Source organism: Marmota marmota, unplaced genomic scaffold (genome assembly GCF_001458135.2).
Source record: "Marmota marmota marmota unplaced genomic scaffold, marMar, whole genome shotgun sequence".
NCBI classification, from domain to species: domain Eukaryota; kingdom Metazoa; phylum Chordata; class Mammalia; order Rodentia; family Sciuridae; genus Marmota; species Marmota marmota.
The window spans coordinates 1,980,648-2,002,429 of NW_026000001.1; the positions used below are offsets into that span (position 1 = coordinate 1,980,648).

The 21,782-nt window shown below is 39.8% G+C and overlaps 1 protein-coding gene and 1 non-coding gene across 6 annotated transcripts in view; one reads left to right on the forward strand and one right to left on the reverse strand.

Moving 5' to 3' along the window:
- The window catches only part of Kmt5b (lysine methyltransferase 5B), a 59,391-nt gene that overhangs the window by 33,015 nt on the left and 4,594 nt on the right, over positions 1–21,782 (reverse strand). For 4 of the 5 annotated variants that reach the window (XM_048807773.1, XM_015503257.2, XM_048807774.1 and 1 more), the window contains exon 2: positions 6,635–6,870. In XM_048807773.1, the coding sequence (XP_048663730.1) occupies positions 6,635–6,794 (160 nt within the window). In that variant the 5' untranslated portion in view covers positions 6,795–6,870. Of the gene's footprint in view, positions 1–6,634; positions 6,871–14,705; positions 14,729–21,782 lie in introns of those variants that run through there. The other variant, XM_048807775.1, reaches the window with a different exon arrangement.
- On the forward strand, positions 6,193–6,265 carry Trnaa-ugc. Its single transcript has one exon. It is a non-coding gene; the product is annotated as a tRNA-Ala (tRNA).

A 21,782-nucleotide genomic window follows, 5' to 3' on the forward strand; every position in this document is an offset into this window, starting at 1 on the left:
ACCTAGGGCCCCGCACGTGTGAGGCAAACGCTCTACCGCTGAGCCACAACCCCAGCCCCCCCAACAGGTCTGTTTTTAACTGACTTCAATTTTGAAAAGAATAAATAAAAAGAATGAATAAAAAGAGACTGAAATATATAGCTGTAATAACTAGATTTAACTATGGTAAAGCAATGTAAAGAAGAAAAGTCACAATTACATAGATGAAGTTTTATCAGAGCTGAGTTTAATGCATGTATCGCTGACAGTCTTTCCATGGAATGAGCACATACAATTTCCAGAAGACACCACAGTATAATTTCAAGGCTCTCAAATTTAAGACATAAAAGAATGGGAGGGCTGGGGATATAGCATCTGTTTGATTCTAGATATCCTAGTAGCTGAAGTCATATGATGTGTCACTGATTTGCATTCCCTGGTGACTAATGATGTTAAAACATTTTTTCATATGCTTACAGTCCATTACTATCTCTGGAGAAATTTCTGTCTACTCAGATCCTTTGGCCATTTTAAAACTGAATTTTGTCTTTTACTGTTGACTTTTAAAGAGTTCTTTACGTATTCTGGATACTATTCCCTTATCAGATCTATAATATGAAAATACTTCCTTCCACACCGTGGCTATCTTTATTTATTTATTTTTGGTACTGAGGATTGAACCTGGGGGGACTTGACCCCTGAGCCAAATCCCCAGCCCTATTTTGTATTTTATTTAGAGACAGGGTCTGAGTTGCTTGGCACCCAGCTTTTTCTGAGGGCTGGCTCTGAACTCTTGATCCTCCTGCGTTAGCCTCCCAAGATGCTGGGATCACAGGTGCACGCCACTGTGCCCGGCTATGGCTGTCTCTTCATGTTCTTAATGATAGCCCTTAAAGTGTGAAAGTTCGGGGCTCAGCGGTAGAGCACTCGGCTAACATGCGTGAGGCACTGGGTTCCATCCTCAGCACCACATAAAAATAAATAATAAAATAAAGATATTGTGCCCACCTATAAATAAAAAATAAATATTAAAAATAAGTGTGAGGAGGGCTGGGGTTGTAGCTCAGTGGTAGAGCGCTCGCCTAGCATGTGTGAGACCCTGGGTTCGATCCTCAGCACCACATAAAAATAAATAAAATAAAGACGTGTCCAACTACACCTAAAAAATAGAGATTAAAAAAAAAGTGTAAAAGTTGGCAATTTTTTTAAATATTATTTTTTAGTTGTAGTCGGATACAATACCTTTATTTAATTTGGTGCTAAGGATGGAACCCAGGGCCTGGCATGTGCAGCGAGTGCTCTACTGCTAAGCCACAACCCCGGCCCAAAAGTTGGCAATTTTGATGAAATTTTTTGTTCCTTTTTATCTTTAGTGTCATATCTTAGAAACCACTGCTTAATCCAAAGTCAGGAGAAATTATGTCTGTTTTCTTCTAGGAACTGCATAGATTTTGCTCTTACATGTAGGTATTAATTCATTTTTAGTTAATTTTTACATATTGTGTGAGACAGGATTTCAACTTCATTCTTCACATATGAATACTAAATTTTCTCATCATTATTTACTGAAAAAATTTCCTTACTGTGCTGATTTTTCTTGGCAGTCTTGCCAAGCATCAACTGACCAAAAATGTGAGAATTAGACTCTCATTCAATCTACATGTCAATGCCATATCATCTCTGTTTTGATTACTGCCTTTGTACTAAATTTTGAAATTGGAAAGTATGAGTTCTCCAAATTTGTTCTTTCTCAAGATTGTTTTGGCTACTCTGGGTCCCTTGAATTTCCATAAGTATTTTAGGATCAGTTTGTCATTTTCTGCAAAGAAGTCAATTGGGATTTGACAGAGACTCTGCTGAATCTATAAAAGTCATTTCAGGAGTACTACCATTTTAACAACATTAAGTCTTTTAATCATAAACCTTTCCATTTATTTAGCTCTTCTTTAATTTCTTTCAGCAATAGTTTGTAGTATTCAGAAGTAAGTTTGACATGTTTTTCTTTAAAAAAAATTTTTTTTAGTTGTAGATGAACAGCATGCATTTATTTTTATTTATTTTTATGCAGTGCTAAGAATCAAACCCAGTACCTCACACGTGCTAGGCAAGCACTCTGTCACTGAACTACAGCCCCAGCCCAAGTTTTACATATTTCTAAAATTTATTATCATGAGATTTTCTTTCTTTCTTTTTTTTTTTTTAAAGAGAAGAGAGGAGAGGAGAGGGAGAGAGAGAGAATTTATTTTTAATATTTATTATTTAGTTCTCAGTGGACACAACATCTTTGTTTGTATGTGGTGCTGAGGACCGAACCCGGGCTGCACGCATGCCAGGCGAGCGCGCTACCGCTTGAGCCACATCCCCAGCCCTCAGGTTTTCTATATTATGCTATCATGTCATCAGCAAAATAGATGGTTTTACTTCTTCCTGTCCAATCTAGATGGCTTTTAGTTCATTTTCTTGACTAACTCTCTGGCTGGAGCCTCTAGTACAATGTTAAGTGGAAGTGGTGAGAGTTGACACCCTTGTTTTGCTCCTGGATCTTAGTGGGAAAATATCTAGGCTTTCACCATTAAACATAACCCTAGCTGTGAGCTATGGTTTCGCACAGCTGTCCTCCATCAGCTTGAGGTATTCCTTTTTTTCTTTTTTTTTTTTGAGAGAGAGAGACAGAAAGAGAATTTTAATATTTATTTTTTAGTTTTCAGTGGACACAACATCTCTGTTTGTATGTGGTGCTGAGGATCGAATCTGGGCCTCACGCATGCCAGGCGAGCGCACTACCGCTTGAGCCACATCTCCAGCCCGAGGTATTCCTTTCTATTCCTGGTTTTCTAAGTACTTCCCACCTAACAGCAGGCTGGATTTTGCTAAATGCCTTTCCTGCAGCCATTGAAATAACCTCGTCATGTTTTGTCCTTCATTCTACTGATTTGGTTCATTACATTGATTTTCAGATTTTAAAACAACCCTACATTCTAGGGATAAACCCCAAAAGCCATGCTGCAGACTCCTTTTTATAAGCTTCTGGCTTTAGTTTGCTAATATATATATATTTTTTAAAGTTGTTGATAGACCATACGTGGTGCTGAGAATCCAACTCAGAGCTTTACACATGCCAGGCAAGTGCGCTACCGCTGAGCCACAGCCCCAGCCCAAACTTGCTAGTATTTTATTCAGGATTCTTTTGTCAATATTCAAAGGAGATATTGATCTATAGTTTTCTGATGCTGTCTGATTTTGGTGGCAGGGTAATAAAACAAGTTATCAAGTATTTCTTTGCCTTCTATTTTTTGGAAGAGTTTATAAAAAATTGGTACTAATTCTTTAGACATCTTAGAGAATTCACAAGGAAGCCATCTGAGCCTGAAATTTTGTGAGGGGGGGGTTTTCTTTTTCTTCTTTTTTAACTCAACTTCCTCTCTCTTTACTTAGTTTTTTTTTTTTTTTTCCACAAGTTTTATTTTTTCTTGAATCACTTTAAGCTGTCTGCTTCTAGGAATCTGTCCATTTTATTAAACTTACCTGATTTGTTGGTACACAAGTGCTTGCTCATGGTATTGTTATAACATCTCTTCTATTTCTGTAGAGCAGTAATGGTAATGTTTCCTATTTCATTCTAGATCTTAGTACTTTTGAGTTTTTTCTTTTTCTCTTGGTTTTGCTTAAGGTTTGCTAGTCTTGTTGATCTTTTCAAAAATCAACTTTTGGTTTTGCTGGTTTTCTCTTTTTTTTTCTGTTCTTGTTTTGTTAATTTCCACTTTAAGCTTCATTATTTTTTTCCTGCTATTTGCTTCAGATTTAGTTCATTCTTCTTTTTCTGGTGTTCTAAGGTAGAAGGCTAGGTAACTGATTTGAGATCTTCTTTCGCAATATGGGCATTTACAATGACCATAAATTTCCTTTTAAGCTGCTGCTTTATCTGCATTCCATAAGTTTTGGTACGTGTATCTTCATGTTCATTCATCTCGTAGTGTTTCCTTTTTGATTTCTTCCTTGATTTACTGGTTATTTAGGAGTGTGGTGTTTAATTTTCAGGTATAGTAAAGTCTCCCAAGTTTCTTTTTTTCTAGTTGTAGATGGACTTAATACCTTTATTTTTTATTTTTATGTGGTTCCGGGGATCGAACCCAGTGCCTCACATATGCTAGGCAAGTGCCGGTACCACTGAGCCACAACCCCGGCCCTCCCAAATTTCTTTTGTATATGAATTTCGAATTTTACTATACATTGGTCAGAGAACATACCTTTTATGATTTCAATCCTTTCAAGTTCCTAAAACTCATACATGGCTTAGCACATGATGGGTCCTGGAGAATACTTCATGGAAAATATTTCATGCATACTGAAGAATAATGCATATTCTCCCATTCTTGAGTGAAATGTTCCTTAGATGTCAGATAGGTCTAGTTGTTTTACAGTGTTATGTTTAAGTCCACTCTTTCCTTGCTGATCTTCTGCCTACTTGTTCCATCAATTACTGAAAGTGGAGTATTCGAATATCCAAATTATTATTGAGTTGACCATTTCTACCCCCTCGATTTTGACAGCTTTTGTTGCAGGCCTTTTTGGGGTGTGATGTTAGGTAAAGTTGCTACATTTTATCCAAGATGCAGCACTACTTTGTGTTCTCCTGTTTCTTTCCCTGTCTCTTTTTGTACCATTCTTGCCCAATAACATTCAATGTGACACTGCCATCTCCACACTTTTGAGTTTTCCCACCTCCATCTACTCTTGGCAAAGTACAAGCCATAATGATCATTTCCTAAATTCTTGTTTATCTATGACAATTAAAAACATTTTTGCACTATGATCCACAAAAAGCAGCCAACAGTAATTTGTGAAATCACTTCAGAAATGCCTGTTTTACTGACCACAACCAATCCCAATGATAAGGTAACTCACTACATTTCTCAAGCTTTGAGGTTCCCATTAAATGCTAAGGGGTGAGACAGGATCAAGGTTTATGCTGACAGCAGCCTCAGTGGTGAGCTGGTGTCCATCCAGAAGATAGCCCATAAAGCCTTGGACTTTCTCCTACTCTTACCCAAGCAGGAATCATACCTGGTTTTCTAGGAAACACTGACTTGATCTGACGCTACAGAAAACCCTAAGCTAATCCAAACTACAGAGAATTGGCCAAGAACAACTCGAATTGAGAATATTCAATAGTGGCTAGATTGATGTTAAGAAAAGCAAAACTAGGGTCTGCGATTGTGGCTCAGCAGTAGAGCACTCGCAGGACCCGGGTTCAATCCTCAGCACCACATAAAAATAAAGGCATTGTGTCCATCTACACCTAAAGAATAAATATTAAAAAAAAAAACAAAAAACTAAAAAGTTGTTCTTGGGGCTGGGGTTGTGGCTCAGTGGTAGAGTGCTCGCCCAGCATGTACGAGGCACTGGGTAAGATATTGTGTCCACCTAAAAGCTAAAAAATAAACATTAAAACATACGCCACCATCACTCACAGTTCACCCCTTATAAACCAAGGAGCTGTGACCTGTGAGCTACTAAGAAGGTAGTTCTATTTGTTCTCCATTCTATGCATCATGTAAATTAGATTTAACTTTAGTTTTCGTTTGATTCTTTTGAAACATTTATGGAAGTTATGCAAAAAGTACATCTTTACACTTGTACTGAACGTAAAAAATATATATCTTAAAAGTTACAAGAAATTTAGTGGGCTAGGGATGTGGCTCAAGCGGTAGCGCGCTCGCCTGGCATGCGTGAGGCCCGGGTTCGATCCTCAGCACCACATACAAACAAAGATGTTGTGTCTGCTGAAAACTGAAAAATAAATATTGAAATTCTCTCTCTCTTTAAAAAAAAAAAGAAAAGAAATTTAGTATTTCAAAAATTTTTATAGAACAAATCAATTGCTGGGCATCTGGTGCACACATGTAATCCAAGCAACTTAGGAGGCTGAGGTGGGAGGATTGCAAACTCAAAGCCAGCCTCTGCAACTTAGAGAGACCCTGTTTCAAAATTAAAAAATTAAAAGGGCTGGGAATGGGCTGGGGATATAGCTTAGTTGGTAGAGTGCTTGCCTTGCATGCATAAGGCCCTGAGTTCAATCCCCAGCACCACCACCACCAAAAAANTGTGGCTCAATGGTCAGTTGTCCCTGGGTTCAATCCCTGGTACCGAAAAGAAAAGAACAGATCAAAAGTATGGATAGAAAAACATGATTAAGATTACATAGAGAGGGCTGGGGATGTAGCTCAGTTGGTAGAGTGTTTGTCTTGCATGCACAAGGCCCTGGGTTCAATCCCCAGCACCATCAAAACAAAAAAACAAAAGATTACATAGAGCATTAAACTTACATTTTACATATTGTTCAATAAGAATAAAAACTGCTAAAACCCTTAAGAATAAAAAAAACTATAATGATGGGCTGGGTTGTGGCTCAGTGGTAGAGTGCTTGCCTAGCATGTGTGAGGCATTGGGTTCAATTCTTAGCACCACTTATAAGTAAGTAAAATAAAGACCCACTGACAAAAACAAAAACGTATCCTGGTAACCCAGGGCCTTGTGCATACTGGGCAATCCATACTCTAGCCCTACAAAGTTGTTTTTATAACAAAAGAAAACAGTACACATTACAAACTGGAAAGAATCATGAGCAAAACAGTAATAATGTTTGTATACATACATCTGCTTGATCTCCGCTCAACTGCGTTTTTGCCAGTCTTCAAGGTGTCCTTGCCCGTGTGCTGTAATTTTGACTGATGCTGCTGATGGTCATTAGACAACTTGCCTCCATTTCTCCTGCCATTCATCACCATGTTCTTGGATTCTCCCAACCACTTCATACCCACAGACAGCCTGGCCCAGGTGCATTTAGTCACTCTCTTCAAATAGCTTAGAGAATAATTTCAGTGTTCTCTCCTAACAGAAACAAAACATGAAAAACAAAACAATATGGGGAGATAAATACATGAAAAAGTATGCTAAACCCACCCCAAGAAAGACACATAAGATTGAAATTAATTTAGTAATAATGTCTGCATTCTGAAAGACAAAATAGTCTTTAGCTTCCCGAACCACACCATGTCACGTTCAGTACTATATTGCCCCCAGGCTCTAGTCATAATATAAACTACACAAGACAGGAGGGATCTTTCTGACTTGTTCATTTCTTGTGCTTAAAAGAGTGACAGGCAGGGCTGGGGATGTGGCTCAAGTGGTAACATGCTCGCCTGGCATGCGCGGGGTGCTGGGTTCGTGCTGGGTTCGATCCTCAGCACCACATAAAAATAAAATAACGATGTTGTGTCCACAGAAAACTAAAAAATAAATATTAAAAATTCTCTCTCTCTCTTAAAAAAAAAAAAAAGAGTGACTGGCAAACACTAGGTGCTCAATAAGTATTCACCTTTCAGTTAAACAATAAGAAGCATCTTTGTTCTTTATTTTGCTGACATGTAGGAATAGCTCTACAATGCACTCAAATTACAGGTTTTGGTGATACTCTATGAGCTGGGTAAACTATAAAGAAATCATGTGCTTGTCTGAAGGACAGTTTAGGAAAAGGCACCTAGGTGAACTTCTGTCCACCGTGGTAAATGGACTACCATTGTTGCTAATGGTATAAAAAATGATGCCCATTCTATCACTATTCTATCATTCTATCACATGGAATAAAAAAATGATGCCCATTCTATCACTTCATTATGGAATTATGCTTTAGTCTTAATCACATTTAAAAGGCCCAAAGATAAGAAAGCACAAGAATATACAACTTTGTAGCTAAAAGGACTTTGTGATCACTAGCACGATGCCAACTTACAGATGAAACCAGGGCCCATTCCAATCTGCCTGCAGTGGAAACGTGAGTAGAACCTAAGTGCTTTTACCCAAGCATTGCTTGATTGTACCAACAAAGTCATATAGGAAGTTTGATTTACAAAACATATAGAAAGTATAAATAATGGACTTTTTTTTTTTAAGTATAAAAAATGGACTTTTTTTTTTTTTAAGCGCTGGGATTAAACCCATAGCCTTCCACGTGCTAAAGCTACACTCCCAGCCCCTTAACAAATGACTTTCAAGCACTCCCAGCTGGGATTACAGTTTTGTATCACACTGCCCTGGATAGCAGTGTACTTCTGAAGCATCTACACACAGTAAGGTTGAAAAATAAAGTAATGCACCATGGCCCTCTCTCACCTTTCTCCTCTCTCTGCCTAGGCTACTATCACCCATGTCCTTGTGTCTGGCTAATTTAGTTCTGCCCCAATTCAGTGTTTAGGACCTCTACAAAGTCTGCCTTGACCCTCACTGCCAAATGTATTTGCATATCCCTAATACAAAACAAGTGAAAGGCTTTAGGTCACTGTAACTAACCATCTGCTTCCTTAATTGACTTGAGAGTTCCTGAGGTCAACAATCCATTTTTTCTTATCTCTGACCCCAGTATCTAGCATAATGTAGAGTAGATCAGAGGCACTCAACTGATGAAAGAATAAATGAGGCTGTGCTCTAAACCAGGTCACACAAAAAAACTGTATTATCTGGTTTTTTTTTTTTTTTAAACTGTAATTAAAGTTACTGCCTGACCTCTTCAAATCTCCTTCTATTTCAAGATGCCTATGGTGCTAGGGACAGCAAAAGAAGATCCTGCACAGGTGTAGACATGGTAGGACTCACAGCCACCACCAGCAACCTCCCTACCCTCTGCCACTCTGATTCTGGCTCAGTCCCTAGTTATACATCTCCAGGAAAAAAGGGCGAGGAGGAGAAGCTAAAGTACTTTTTGTCATTTAGGGACTCTATCCCCAGAACACCTCATATAACACATGATTTGTATGACTGAAGAATGTGTGTTTAAGACTCTAATTTTCCTCAATTATAAGACCTAAAGGCTATCTGCATGGAGCAGAAGAGGGAAACTCCAGATAGAATTAAAGAGACACAAAAGATAGCAAGCCATCTCTCTATGGAGAATCCTTATGTTTCAACCAAGATTCCCACTCAGCAGGTACAAAGCAGAATCTGGGAATGAGGCCCACCTGGGGATGACCTCCAGGTACAGCAGTGTTGAGAATTATGTTTACACTATTTTATCATCTATCAGGGCAAAGAGCAGATGGCAGATTTAAATACAAATTATGGAATAAATTTTACTGAGGAAATTATATAATTTCAGCAATACACATTTCACCCAGTTTATAGAACAGACTGAGACCCATGCCATTTTATAATATCACTCTGACTAAATGTGGGTAAATGATCCAAATTGTTAACAACTGGGACTTGGGTCTCAATTACATTGTGGTCAATTACTGTTTGAACTGAAGGTCCCATAATGTGATAGGCTCTTCTGTCAATCACAGTTGAGGCACACTGCACGTACCTACATATGGCCTAGCAGAGATGCCTGTCCTTTCCACATAGCCACAGAACAGTGATCAGTAAAGCAGTTCTAATAAAGCTATCAGTCATCTCGGGGGCTATCCATAAACTTTTAGCTCTACTAATTATCAGAATATTGTTTGTTCTGGCAACAAACAATATTAGACTCTGTTCTTATGACATGATCTTTCCTCTAGGACCGCAAAAGCAAGCCCCGGTTGAAAGTTATAGACACTAAGGGCAACCAGGAGTTAAAGACACTGTCTTTCTGTTAAAGACAGAAAGCCTGGAGGCCTCTCCCAACATATACCAATGTAGTTTCTCTGCCATGGAACAAAGAGGGCTCACATGGAAATGCCCCCTGGTTTGATTTGGTTGACAATATCTGAACTGATTAACCACTGACTATATTTAGAACTAAAAATCACTTCAATTTTATCCCAAAACTGGCAGAAGAAAGAAATTTAAGAAAGAAGTAATGGCCACTCCTTAAGTGCAGAACTATAATCTTTCTCAATTCTAATTTCCCAATGTAAAAATGTCAGGAAAATTATTAAGACTTCTATATCCAGATACTGCTGGGGGCACTGAAGACTCAACAAAGAACAAAACAAGGTTTCTGCCCTCATCTGTGCTTATGTAGGTTAGTGAACAAAGTACTAGGAAATAACAAATAAGTAACTTAATAAATAACATCAATAAATTTAGTTAACAAGTAAATGTCAGCACCTTGGGGAAAACAGAGCAGTTTGTGGTGGCAGGGGTGATGGTGGAGAGCTGAGGGAAGCTGACAGACACCTGGGAAAATGTGCAGCAAGGGGGGGCGGGGAAGCGTGAAGCCTGGAGGCCGAAATGCCAGTCTGAGGAACAGCACAAAGGCTGGGTGGCTGGAGCAGATTAGAGGGGGCATAGGCACAGAGCACACAGAGGCTTCTAGAAGAACGAACATGAAACATAGGGTTTCTGAAGTCACTGAAACGGAGGCATTTACTCCCAGTGGCATGGAAAGCAGAGGATCCAAGTCAGTCTTTTAAAGGACCATGCTGGCAGCTTGCTATGTGACGGGCCACAAATGAATACTTTAAAAAAATAGTTTTAAGAATCTCTAGGAACAAGAGAAAGCAGGGAGACCAGCAGAGAGATCACTGAAACCAAGCAGAGAACTAGCGGCCTGCAGCAGCGGAGGTGGAAAGAAGAGGTGGGAGTCTTTTTTCAAAAATTTACTGACAGTTGACACTTAATGACAGACTAAATGTGGAGGTGAGACAAACAGGACTCAAATGTGCCTCCAAATGGAAGACTGGATTAATACTCAGGTGATGACAAAGACTACAGGAAGACTGGGTTTTGTCAAGGGTTTGGGTGCAGGAGTTTGGCTCTTGTTTTTTGAGATGCCCATTAGAAACACCAGTAGCACAGGTAGCTGGACACAAGGTCCTGGAGTACAGGTCAAGGTTAAAGAGAGATATCTAGAGAGTGAGTGTTTGTTGATGGTGTTCTAAGCCATTGGATCAGACAAAATCACCCAGGCGTGAATGTACATAAAAGAAACCCAACAACCGAGGGGGCCTGCTGATGAGGTCAAGACTAAGAGAAAGCACAGGACAGTGGAAAGATGCAACTAGCGAGGAAGGAGAGGGACCAAACCAAGGAAGGTGTCCAAGCAGGCTTATTCCCAGAAGGCAAGTATCTCTTTCTCTAAACTGGACATGATGGGCCACTGCTCAGAAATGATGGAGAACTTCTAAACTGGATGTGACAGCTTAACACATGTGCTGAGGAAGACAGAGGAACTTTTGCTAAGAAATAGATGGCATAGGGAAAGAAGAATAGCAAATAATAGTAGTAGTAGTAGTAGTAGTAGTTATTATTAAGCAGTTTCACATGCCAGAAAAGACATATGTAAATTAACTCAGCATAGGGGAGGATAGATGATGGGAACTGGTTAATTAGAGAACATCTTGCTTTCAAAGTTTTGTTTTGTTTTTTAATTAACAGTTAATTCTCTGAATTGGAATGATATGGACCATCTGATTGTGAGAGTGGGGTAGAATTCCCTCTATTTTTGTAAGCTTCACAAAATGGCACAACCAGGGCTGGGGTAGCTTAGCAGTGGAGTGCTTGCCAAGCATGCATGAGGCCCTGGGTTCCAGCTAAGGAAATGCAACTGTGACTATGCTCCAAGATGGTGAGCACCATCCCTGAAAGGATGACTGCATTAATGTCAAAAGGACAGATGCACCCTCCATGGTTCTACTGGATCAACAAGAAAGGGACGAAGTACATTTTTAAGGCTCTACTAACAAATAAAAATAAAAGGGGGACAATTTAGGAACAACACGAAACATTTAAAAAGTTAGGGATGTGGCTTAGTGGCAGAGCACTTGCTTGCCTAGCTACCATCTGCAAGGCCCTGGATTCCATCCTAGCACTGCAAAGAAAAAGCAAGCAAGCTGCTAAAATTGAGAATCGTATGCAGGCTGGGGATGTGGCTCAAGCGGTAGTGCGCTCGCCTGGCATGGGTTCCATCCTCAACACTATATAAAAATAAAGATATTGTGTCCACCTAAAACTAAAAAATAAATATTAAAAAAAAGAATTGTATGCAAAGAATTAAAGAGAAAGCTAATTTGTCCACACACCATAATGCCCCTAAGGCAAAAGTACCCCACTCCTCACTACCAGGGTACAGCACGGATCACTACCAATGGTAACACCAATAGCCATTTTGGGGGGATGTGGCTCAGTGGTGGAGCACTTTTCAATGTGTGAAAGGCCCTGAGTTCTATCCCCAATACCACCATCCCCTACACAGAGTTTCTACCTCAAATGTCTACAGTGAATATATTTATTTATAATTAGAAAGCAAAACAAAACCTCAAAGCGCTGATACTTAACCAGAAAGCAATGTGCTAGGAAATGTGCCTGGTTCCCATCAAGTGCCTGCATTATGGCAGGCAGTGACAGGCCCTCAACAGTCCCTTTACTGAACTATACGTTGTTTAGTAATTTTTGAATTAGCTCGTCTCCAATTTGAGAACCTTGGTTCCAATCCTTTCTTCACTTATAGACAGGAGACAGGAGATATTTTGCTTAACATCCTTACACAAATCAGGACTTTTAAAAACCTATCATAAAAATAAAAAAAACTGATTCTGAAGGACTATAAAAATTTTAACATAGTTCCTGTGACATTACCAAGAAATCTCTAAGCAGTTTAACATGCTGAATTTGTCTGAAGACAGTTTATCTTAGTAGTATTCAGAGGCAGGGAAACAAACCCCAAGTGGTTGAAACAGAAAAGTTAACACACATTTTTAAAAAGCAGGCTTTAGCCTGTTAAGAGTATTTTTTGGAAATTTTTATTCAGAAAAGCAAACAAAACATTTTTCAAGTGATTCAGCTATAATCTGATATAAAACAATTCCACACACCCAAGAGTTAACAGTGTTATCCCTGGAGAATGATTACAAGTCATTTTTATCTGGAACATGTTCAACTTTTCGAAACGAACACACATCACATTTGTAATAATGTACATGCATGTTTGTGTGTGTGTGTATATATATATAAATATATATATGGAAGCAAGAAGGCAGGGGGCTGAGGTTGTGGCTCAGCAGTACAGCGCTTGTGTAGTGCGGCGCCCTGGGTTCGATCCTCAGCACCACATAAAAATAAACAAAAGTATTTGTCCATCTATAACTAAAAAAAAAAAAATTTTTTTTTTTTTTTTTAAAGAAGTAAGGCAGGCTGGCTGCCTCCTGCACCGGACCTTTGCCTGTGGGATGCTGCCAGCCTGCCCTCCAGCCCCCGCCCAGCCCCACTACCCCAACCCCAGACATCCTTGTCACATTTCTCCCATGCTTACCACTACTGTACTCGCTTCTTGTGCTCTTATTTGGTAACACCTACCTTCCCACTGGAGTTGAACTAGCTAAGGTATACTTTCCTAGCACTCACACCTAGCACCCAGGCCTGCCAAACCATAGGACCATTCACATCACACCTTCCTTTTTTTTCAGTACTGGGGATTGAACCCAGGGGCAATTAACCATTGAGCCACATCTCCAGCCCTTTTTATTTTTTTATTTTGAGACAGGGTCTCTCAAGTTGATCAGGGCCTAAGTTGCTGACACTGGCCTCAAATTTGCAATCCTCCTGCTTCAGCCTCCCAAGTCACTGGGAATGACAGATGTGCACCACCACACTGGGCTACATCACACCCTCTTTCAAGTTTCAAACTTAACTGTTGCATATCCAGTTAGTCACTGGATCTTTCCTCCAAAACTACAAGTACAAAAGAATTCTACAAAGAATTCCAAATTAGTCTCTATGAACCACTATTCCAAGTCCATCTGCAATCACCATATATCCAATGTTTTACAGAACCTTAAAGTAATAATTCTAGTGATTAGGTCAATATAAGAAGCCCTGCAGGGCTGCAGTTATGACTCAGCAGTAGAGCGCCTAACACATTGGAGGCCCTGGATTCGATCCTCAGCACCACATAAAAATAAATAAAACGAAGGCATTGTGTCCAACTACAGCTAAAAAATAAATATTAAAAATATTTAAAAAAAGAAGCCCTGCATCAGAGAGAGTTCTGAAAAATATCCCAACATACCACTCACATACAGTTGTTCAGTTACCAATCTGTTAGAAAACTACCATGAATCCATGTTCATGCCTGCAAACTTAATAGTTTTTTTTTTAGTTGTAGACGCGTCTATCTATCTGTTTATTTATTTAATGTGGTGCTGAGGATTGAACCCAGTGCCTCACACATGCAAGGCAAATGCCCTACCACTGAACCACAACCCCAGCCCCATGCCTGCAAACTTAAAATCTGCTCCTACAAAGAGTTGTTAGAAATCTCACTTGAGAAGCTAGACACTTAACCTGTCAGAGCAGTTTAACTATTGCTAGTGGTGGGAAAAGAGATCTGTGTTTCTCTAGACTCACAATTATGCCTCCACCTACATCAGAGCTGTCACTGCAACACTGGAGCTGCCATTTCAGCCATGGCACCTGACACCCCTAAGAGTAGGTCTCTCCATATTTGTGAAATGATGACAAGTGTCATGTTATTATTAGGTTGTCATTCCTGTTTCCTTCTCTAGCTTTTGCAGGGTGAAGCTCAGATGCACTTCGCTTTGGCCAATCCAACAGCTTCCCCAAGCAGCCTCAGGTGGCAATGCCCTCATCGGGTCCACCAAGGGAAAGGGGCCCTTCTCAGGATTAAATGATGGTTAGAGATGCCATCACTAAATTTTTTAAACCACTGAGCATGGCAAATTGATCTAACTGTTACTCTAAAGGAGATTGGAGTAGGCTGAAAATGACCCCAAAATTGATCAGATCCCAACCTCTGGAACCTGTGAATACTGCCATGTAAGGAAAGGGGTCTTTCAAGATGTCATTAAAGATTTTGTTATGGAGATTATCCTGGATCGTGCAAGTGCACCCTTAACACCATCATAAATGTCTTTCTTTGTAAAGGAGAGGCAGACACTGGAGTGATGTGGCTATGGGGAAAGGAATACTACTGCCACCAGACACTGGAGGAGCCAAGAGCAGATTCTCTTCTAGAGCACAGCCCCATCACACACTGATTTGGGTCCTGTAAAAATGATACTGAGGGGCTGGGGTTGAACTCAGTGGTAGAACGCTTTCCTTACAGGAGTGAGGCCCTGGGTTCGGTCCCCAGCACCACATAAAAATAAACAAATAAAAATAAAGATATTGTGTCCATCTACAACTACAAAAATATTTTAAAAATATTTAAAAAAAAGAAAAAGAAACTGATGCTGAATTCAGGGCCTCCAGAACCGTGGGAGAATACATTTCTGTTGTTTGTAGCCACCAGGTATGCAGCAATTTGTTATAGCAGCCACAGTTAACTAATAGAGATCATGAAAAAGTAAACCAAAGTAGAAATGCTTTACCATTATCAGATACCAGAAACATAAAATTCTAACACATATACACACACAAAGGGCATTTAAAACTACTTTGAAAGTTATTTTTTTCCCATTCAGCTGCAGAGATAAAACACAGCTACAGGCTTATATGGATTCTGAAAATAAAGCTAGCTTCCCAATTGCACATCTCATCACTCATGTACTGTGCTAAGCCAGATAACCAAGATCTTCCTTAGAAGCTTTATGATTGAACATTTTTCTATTTATATATAGAATTATAATAACAGCTACTTAGCTAGAATTTTTCATTTAGTAAAACATTTTAAATAGCAAAACATCCACTGACTGGTAAGTTTATAATTAGACATGTGCATCTGCTTACTGATCTAATCCGACATGTAATAAATTCCTAACTGCCTTATTACAGAAAAGATTGCTTCACAACTTCTCACGTGTCCATGTCCAGAGGGATTTTACATAAGAAAGAATTCATGTCTACAATAGTATCAGTAGGTATTTTTAAAATAAAGGTTATGTGGTTGGAAGAAAATTCAACAAAAACAACAAAACCCCCACAGAGAACAACAAGAACACCTGCTTCCCCATCTTTCCTACTGACCCACTGCTTACCTAGTACTAAGTATAAATAAAATCCAAGATGCTTCTTTGTTACCCTTTCCTCTGAGACCCAACAGCTCCTCACTCTTCTAGAAACAGATGCCATCTGGTGCCAAATGTCTGTAAGTACAGCCTCAACAGCCCACAGTTCCTTAAAGAACAGGTAATTTCTACTGAGCAAAGGGTGAGGGGAACTTGAAAGGTGATTTCTGGGCTGGATTTCAAGGGATGACTGAGTCTGCCAGGTGGTGCACTGAGCCAGAGGGAGGCCATGGTGGCTTTGGCTGTGGCTCTGGAGTGAAAGCACCTGGGTCCCTCTCTTGTCTCATCTAGTACTTTCTTTTCTTAAATATTTTCAGTTGTCAATGGACCTTTATTTTATTTATTTATATGTGGTGCTGAAAATTGAACCCATTGCTTCCCACATGCCAGGCAAGTGCTCTACCACTGAGCCACAACCCCAGCCCCTCATCTAGTACTTTCGAGCAGTGTGACCAAGCACAAGTCATTTAACCTTACAGTCACCTCCTTGGTAAAATGAATCCTCCTGGATTTGGCACACAGACCGAATGAGCAGAAGTTGCTAATAAAGGTCTCCAACTGCCTCCTCTTTCCAACTATTAAGGCAAAAGCAAAGAGGGCCAGATGCACTAGACATTTCCTTTCCATTCCCCATCTAACTAAAGCTCCCACAAGGGGGAAAAATATACCAGCTCACTCACATTTAAAAAAGAACAAATTTTCAAGAGAATGAAAAAGAACAGGCAGTGCTAATTTTGATAGAGAACTGAGCATCAGTTTTGCTATTCCTACAGCTCCTGAGAAGGAATGTGATTTCTGTCAACAGTGTGCATATTAAAAACCACACCAAACTATACTCACATATCAACATTCAGAGGACTACAGATTTTGTTACAGTTTGTTGTATATCTGGTAAAGCAGATTAATTTTTCTTACTTCAAGTCCAGCTTTTATGATAACAGCTACAAGCACTTAGTGTTTCCTACATTCATTCTATCATTTGATTCTCACACACTGTCAAGCAGGTAATTTTTCCTGGTTATCAGACAAGAGGTTGGAAAACCTTCTCAACTGTGCCCTAAAAAAGATTGATTCCTCTGGTGGAATACCAAGATTAAAGACAGGAAATGAAATGTAATAGTAGTAGTGGGTGGGAAGAGAGATAACCTCTGGTGTTTAAGATAAAAGGATGACAAAACTTGGTAACAAACTAGAAACAGGTGGTGAGGAGTTCAAGCTAAGTTAGAAATCTCTGGTGAGTGCGAGGCTGCAGCCTAGAAGACTGCAGGGCTAACATTTACTGAGCCAGGGAACACATCAGAAGGTGTGCAGAGGAGAGGAGCAAGCGTGGACTTGCTGAATGTGTGGAGAAGGGCAGTGCCAGGTGAAGCTGTCCTAAGATGTTAAAACTCAGAGGAGCAGAGGCTGTGGGGAGATTCACATTAATAAAAGGACTTCACAGCTTACCAAGCATTTCAACATTAAGTCATCATAAACACCTCAGATTCAAAGAGAAAGGCTCGAGAGGCAAGTTACTTGCCCAAAGTAATTCACTTCTTCTGACAGGACACTGTACAACCCATAATACATGAAACAAACAAACAGAAAACAGGGGCTGGGGATGTGGCTCAAGCGGTAGCGCGCTCGCCTGGCATGTGTGCGGCCCGGGTTCGATCCTCAGCACCACATACAAACAAAGATGTTATGTCCGCCGATAACTAAAAAATAAATATTAAAAAAAAAAAAAAACCAGAAAACAGTCTGAGCTTTATCATGGGCAGTTAAATGAAAGGAAAAGAGAAGAAAAGAAAGAGATGAGCAAGAGAGAATCACAGTACCCTCATGCACAGTATTTGGGAAATGTGGGTAAGTGCCTAGCTCAATGTCTGACACATGGCTGTTCAAGAGGCAAGGATCTAATTCCATAATTCTGGCACAGCATAGGGAGACCACCTCCTAGCTGGACTGTTCCACCACCATTTCACATGATCACTTCACTCTGGTCCAAGAACTGTGCCAATCACGTCATGTGCACCACATCATTTACCCACATCACAGTCCTTTAACACATATACAATACTACCATTATAATCCCTATCTTACTAAAATAATTAGGAAAAAAATCAGGACACATCTAGGCCAAGAGTACATAATCATAACATCATGTAAGAAAGCAATACAAACCTGATGCAAACAATTTTAAATACAGTTTGCTCCATAATTGAAAAGTCAAACCCTAAAACATAAGGGACATGGTTCCTGATTTCATGGAGCTCTGGGTATTGTGTGGGAAGAGGAAAAAAAAAAAAAATCAAATAACATGCAACTATAAATTCTGGTTAAGAGTTCTAAGGGAAGCCAATAGATGTTAGCAGAGAGAATAATGCAGTAACAGACTTTAGATTAGCTGATAAGGGAATATAAACCAAAAGTATATGAAAAGGTTCACCTTTTTTTTTTGTACTGGGGATTGAACTCAGGGGCACTTACCACTAAACCACATCTCTAGCCCTATTTTGTGTTTTATTTAGAGAGAGGGTCTCACTGAGTTGCTTTAGTGCTTCACTTTTGCTGAGGCTGGCTTTGAATTTGTGATCCTCCAGTCTTAGGCTCCCAAGCTGCTGGGATTATAGGCCACAAAGAAATATTTTTTTTTTGAGGCAAATAGCTTTATCTGAACCCTCCAGAAGCCTAATAAGGTTGTTTTTGTTTGTTTTCAAGGGGAAGAGAGGTTTCTCATGGCAGCTCTAGCCCCAGACTCCACTAGTTCACTTGCTGAAGGGTTAATCCCCCCTTCTCAGTGAAGGGAGCTCCATCTTTCCAAGAGCTGCTTGGTTCTCTTGTTAAAAACATACCGTTCCACACAATACAACACAAGCACTTCCCTAAAAATAAAAACACTCTTCAGAAACCTTAAGATATAACAGATACTTCATCCATTCTGCAGACATGGAATACACACTTCAACCAGCATTTTCCAAGAGCTCAGTGGGAGCCACTGGGCACTGTTCGTGGTGCTGGAATACTGACCATGGCCAGGGAACACAAGAGGGCGCGCGCGAGCTTCTGCTTTCAGAAAAATTGGGCAGAACGTGACTGGGGACCAAGATGCAAGGGAAGCACACACAAAAAGAACATCTGAAGAACAGGACAGAGGGTGCAGGGTAGAAGGCAGAATGACCATTTAGTAAGGGGACTTTTATGTAAAGCCTAAGAGGCAATCCCTCTGCCCTTAGCGATCTGCCAGCCAGGTGTCCTATAAAGATGACACGAGTTAGAATGCAGGCACCCTAACATGGGAATCAGGTATTATACTGTTCCCCACTAACGTGCAAGACAAGTATTATCGCCACAAACAAGAAGGCTAAAGCTCAAAAACGAAATGCTTTCCTGACGTCAAATTGCTATTATGTTAAGGCCAAGTTTAACCCTTGTGTTTAAACTGGAATTTGGGGTTTACTCCAAAACTTGAGAGGTTCGTCACTGGCAAATGTTCCCTAGATCTATCTATTTTCTTCTTACTGTGCTATATACAGAGACTCAAGAGATGCAAGTGGCAAGTAGGTGCCATACAGGGCTTAAGGATAGTTTCTCAATTCTAAAACTCAACTGGTTGTAAAAGTATCTCATCAATTTAATGACATTCCAAAAAAGGAGGTAAAACTACACAGGTGTCAAAATATGATTGAAATAGTTAAGAGAAAATGGGGTGGTGAAAAGATGGAAATATAACTTAGGACGGAAAGGACCAGAGACTAATGTTTGGTCATTTTATAAAAACTGAGACTTGGCCCTATAAATGTCTTACATTAACAGTAAATAGAGCAGAGACTGGAATAGAGGTATTGATTCTTATGCCCATGTCCTTCAACTACCCCCTCAAATTATAGTCAAAATTCTATATACAGCCCTAGAGGACTGCATGGTGTTCAAGTGTCTCAGATACACACTCACTAGCCCCAACTCAAGTGGCCTGAGGCCAGAAACAGTTAAGAAACCAAACTGGTTTTTTCGTGGTCTTTCCATGATTTGACACCATGCAAGGAAAATGGTGAAGCAAAACCTAATTTAGAGGATCAATAACTGTGGACACCAGTGAGTTTTTTGTCCTTCTGTGAGAATACTTTAGAAATAATGAAGGTTAATACTAGGATACAAATGGTTTCTGCTTTCATTACCAATTAACTACACAAATGATAATATATCTTCTCTAACTTACTGACTCTGAACAAGAGAATCAAAAAACAAAAAGTCTAAAAAGGGGGGAAAAAAAAAACTATCACTAGAAGTTAACATGGATTTACAAAAATAAACCGGGTGAGTCTTTACTGTACAGATGGATTCTCTCTATAGCACGCCTTTAAAATAGTCAAACCCTGTAATGCACTTAAAATAAGACATGCATGACTAAAAATTGGGAACATGTCTTTTGAGTAAGACAAGATGTTTTGAAGTGAAAAGTGCCTTCATTGACTAGGACAAAGTGAAATTCAGATCATACTAACAGATAAATACAGGGTTAGATACTGATCAGGCAGGACCTGTGCTCTCAGTTGACACTTCTGATCTTCTAGGAAACATCAAATTATGGGGGATGGGAAGAAATTATAGGAAGAACTAAAGTAAAAATGTATTTGTAAAGTTTTTGGGTGGCTTTGTTTTGGAGAGGGGATTCAGAATTGGAAGAAAGAATTCAAAAGAAGCTGTTAAAGTTTTCCCCAATTAAGTTTCTTACTTCCCAACTAGGAATCTTTCTTTGTACAACATTCCATCGAACTCCACCACTAAAACTGTAGAGTTTTAATTCACATTTCAAACGAAAGAGCCTCAAACACAAAGTAAATGCGTTAAGGTTTCAAAGCTGACAGTCTACTCAAGAAATAAACTATTCTCCAAATCATTTGCATTTTATCCATAAGCTAAAGATAAGTTTTATCTTGCAATCATTTTGATTTGTGCTTCTTTTAGCAATCAAAATAACTTCCACACCGTGACATGGCAGTAGAATAAGTTTTTTTTAAGTAACTAAAAATCAGGCTGAAAAATTAGCTACACCTTCCCCATAAAACCAATCTCTACTGTACAGAGCTAGCTCTACTTAAGATACAACCACCCCATGCAGAAACACAATGGATCTCTATGCATTTACTTTATACCATGTAACTAACAGTGTGACCTAAGGGAGGAAAGTCACATGGTCCCTTGCTTTTAAAAGTCTGTGGAAGGCTTGGGTGGAGGGGACTGCCTGTAATCCCAGCTCAGGAGGCTGAGCCAGGAGGATCACAAATTTGAGGCCAGTCTCAGCAACTTAGACCCTGTTTCAAAATAAAAAAGGCTGGGGAAGGAGCTCAGTGGTAGAGCACCTGGGTACTGGAGGGTGGGGATGGGACAGTCTGTGGAAGCCTATTAGAGTGTTCCAGGACTGACAAGAGTCCTAACTCCAGCACACAAAGGAGAAGGATTCTGCTGAACAGAGAGCAAGTAAAGTTCATATAATAGTACACAAAAGCACAAAATAATGGAATCACAGTGATTTATCTGAAAGGATTTGCTCTGTAAGCCATGGGAAGGCATTCCTGGGGACAGGGAGCTGCTTAGATACCACACATACAAATCTGTCACACAACCCAGCCACATACTCAGGCCCTATAAATCCACAAATTGGTACTCATGTAAAGGAGTATCAGATTCAAGCCTAGATTTATAGGACACAAGGGAAAAACTTACAAACCAACATCCCCCAGCCACAAACTCCTTCTGCATCACAATACACACACCTAGGACACATCCTTTCCAAAGAACCCCCCACACACAAGCTATTCTGCTATGCCATCTCCCCACCCCCCCCCCAACCCTGAGTATGGTCCCACTGGTCGCAAAAGG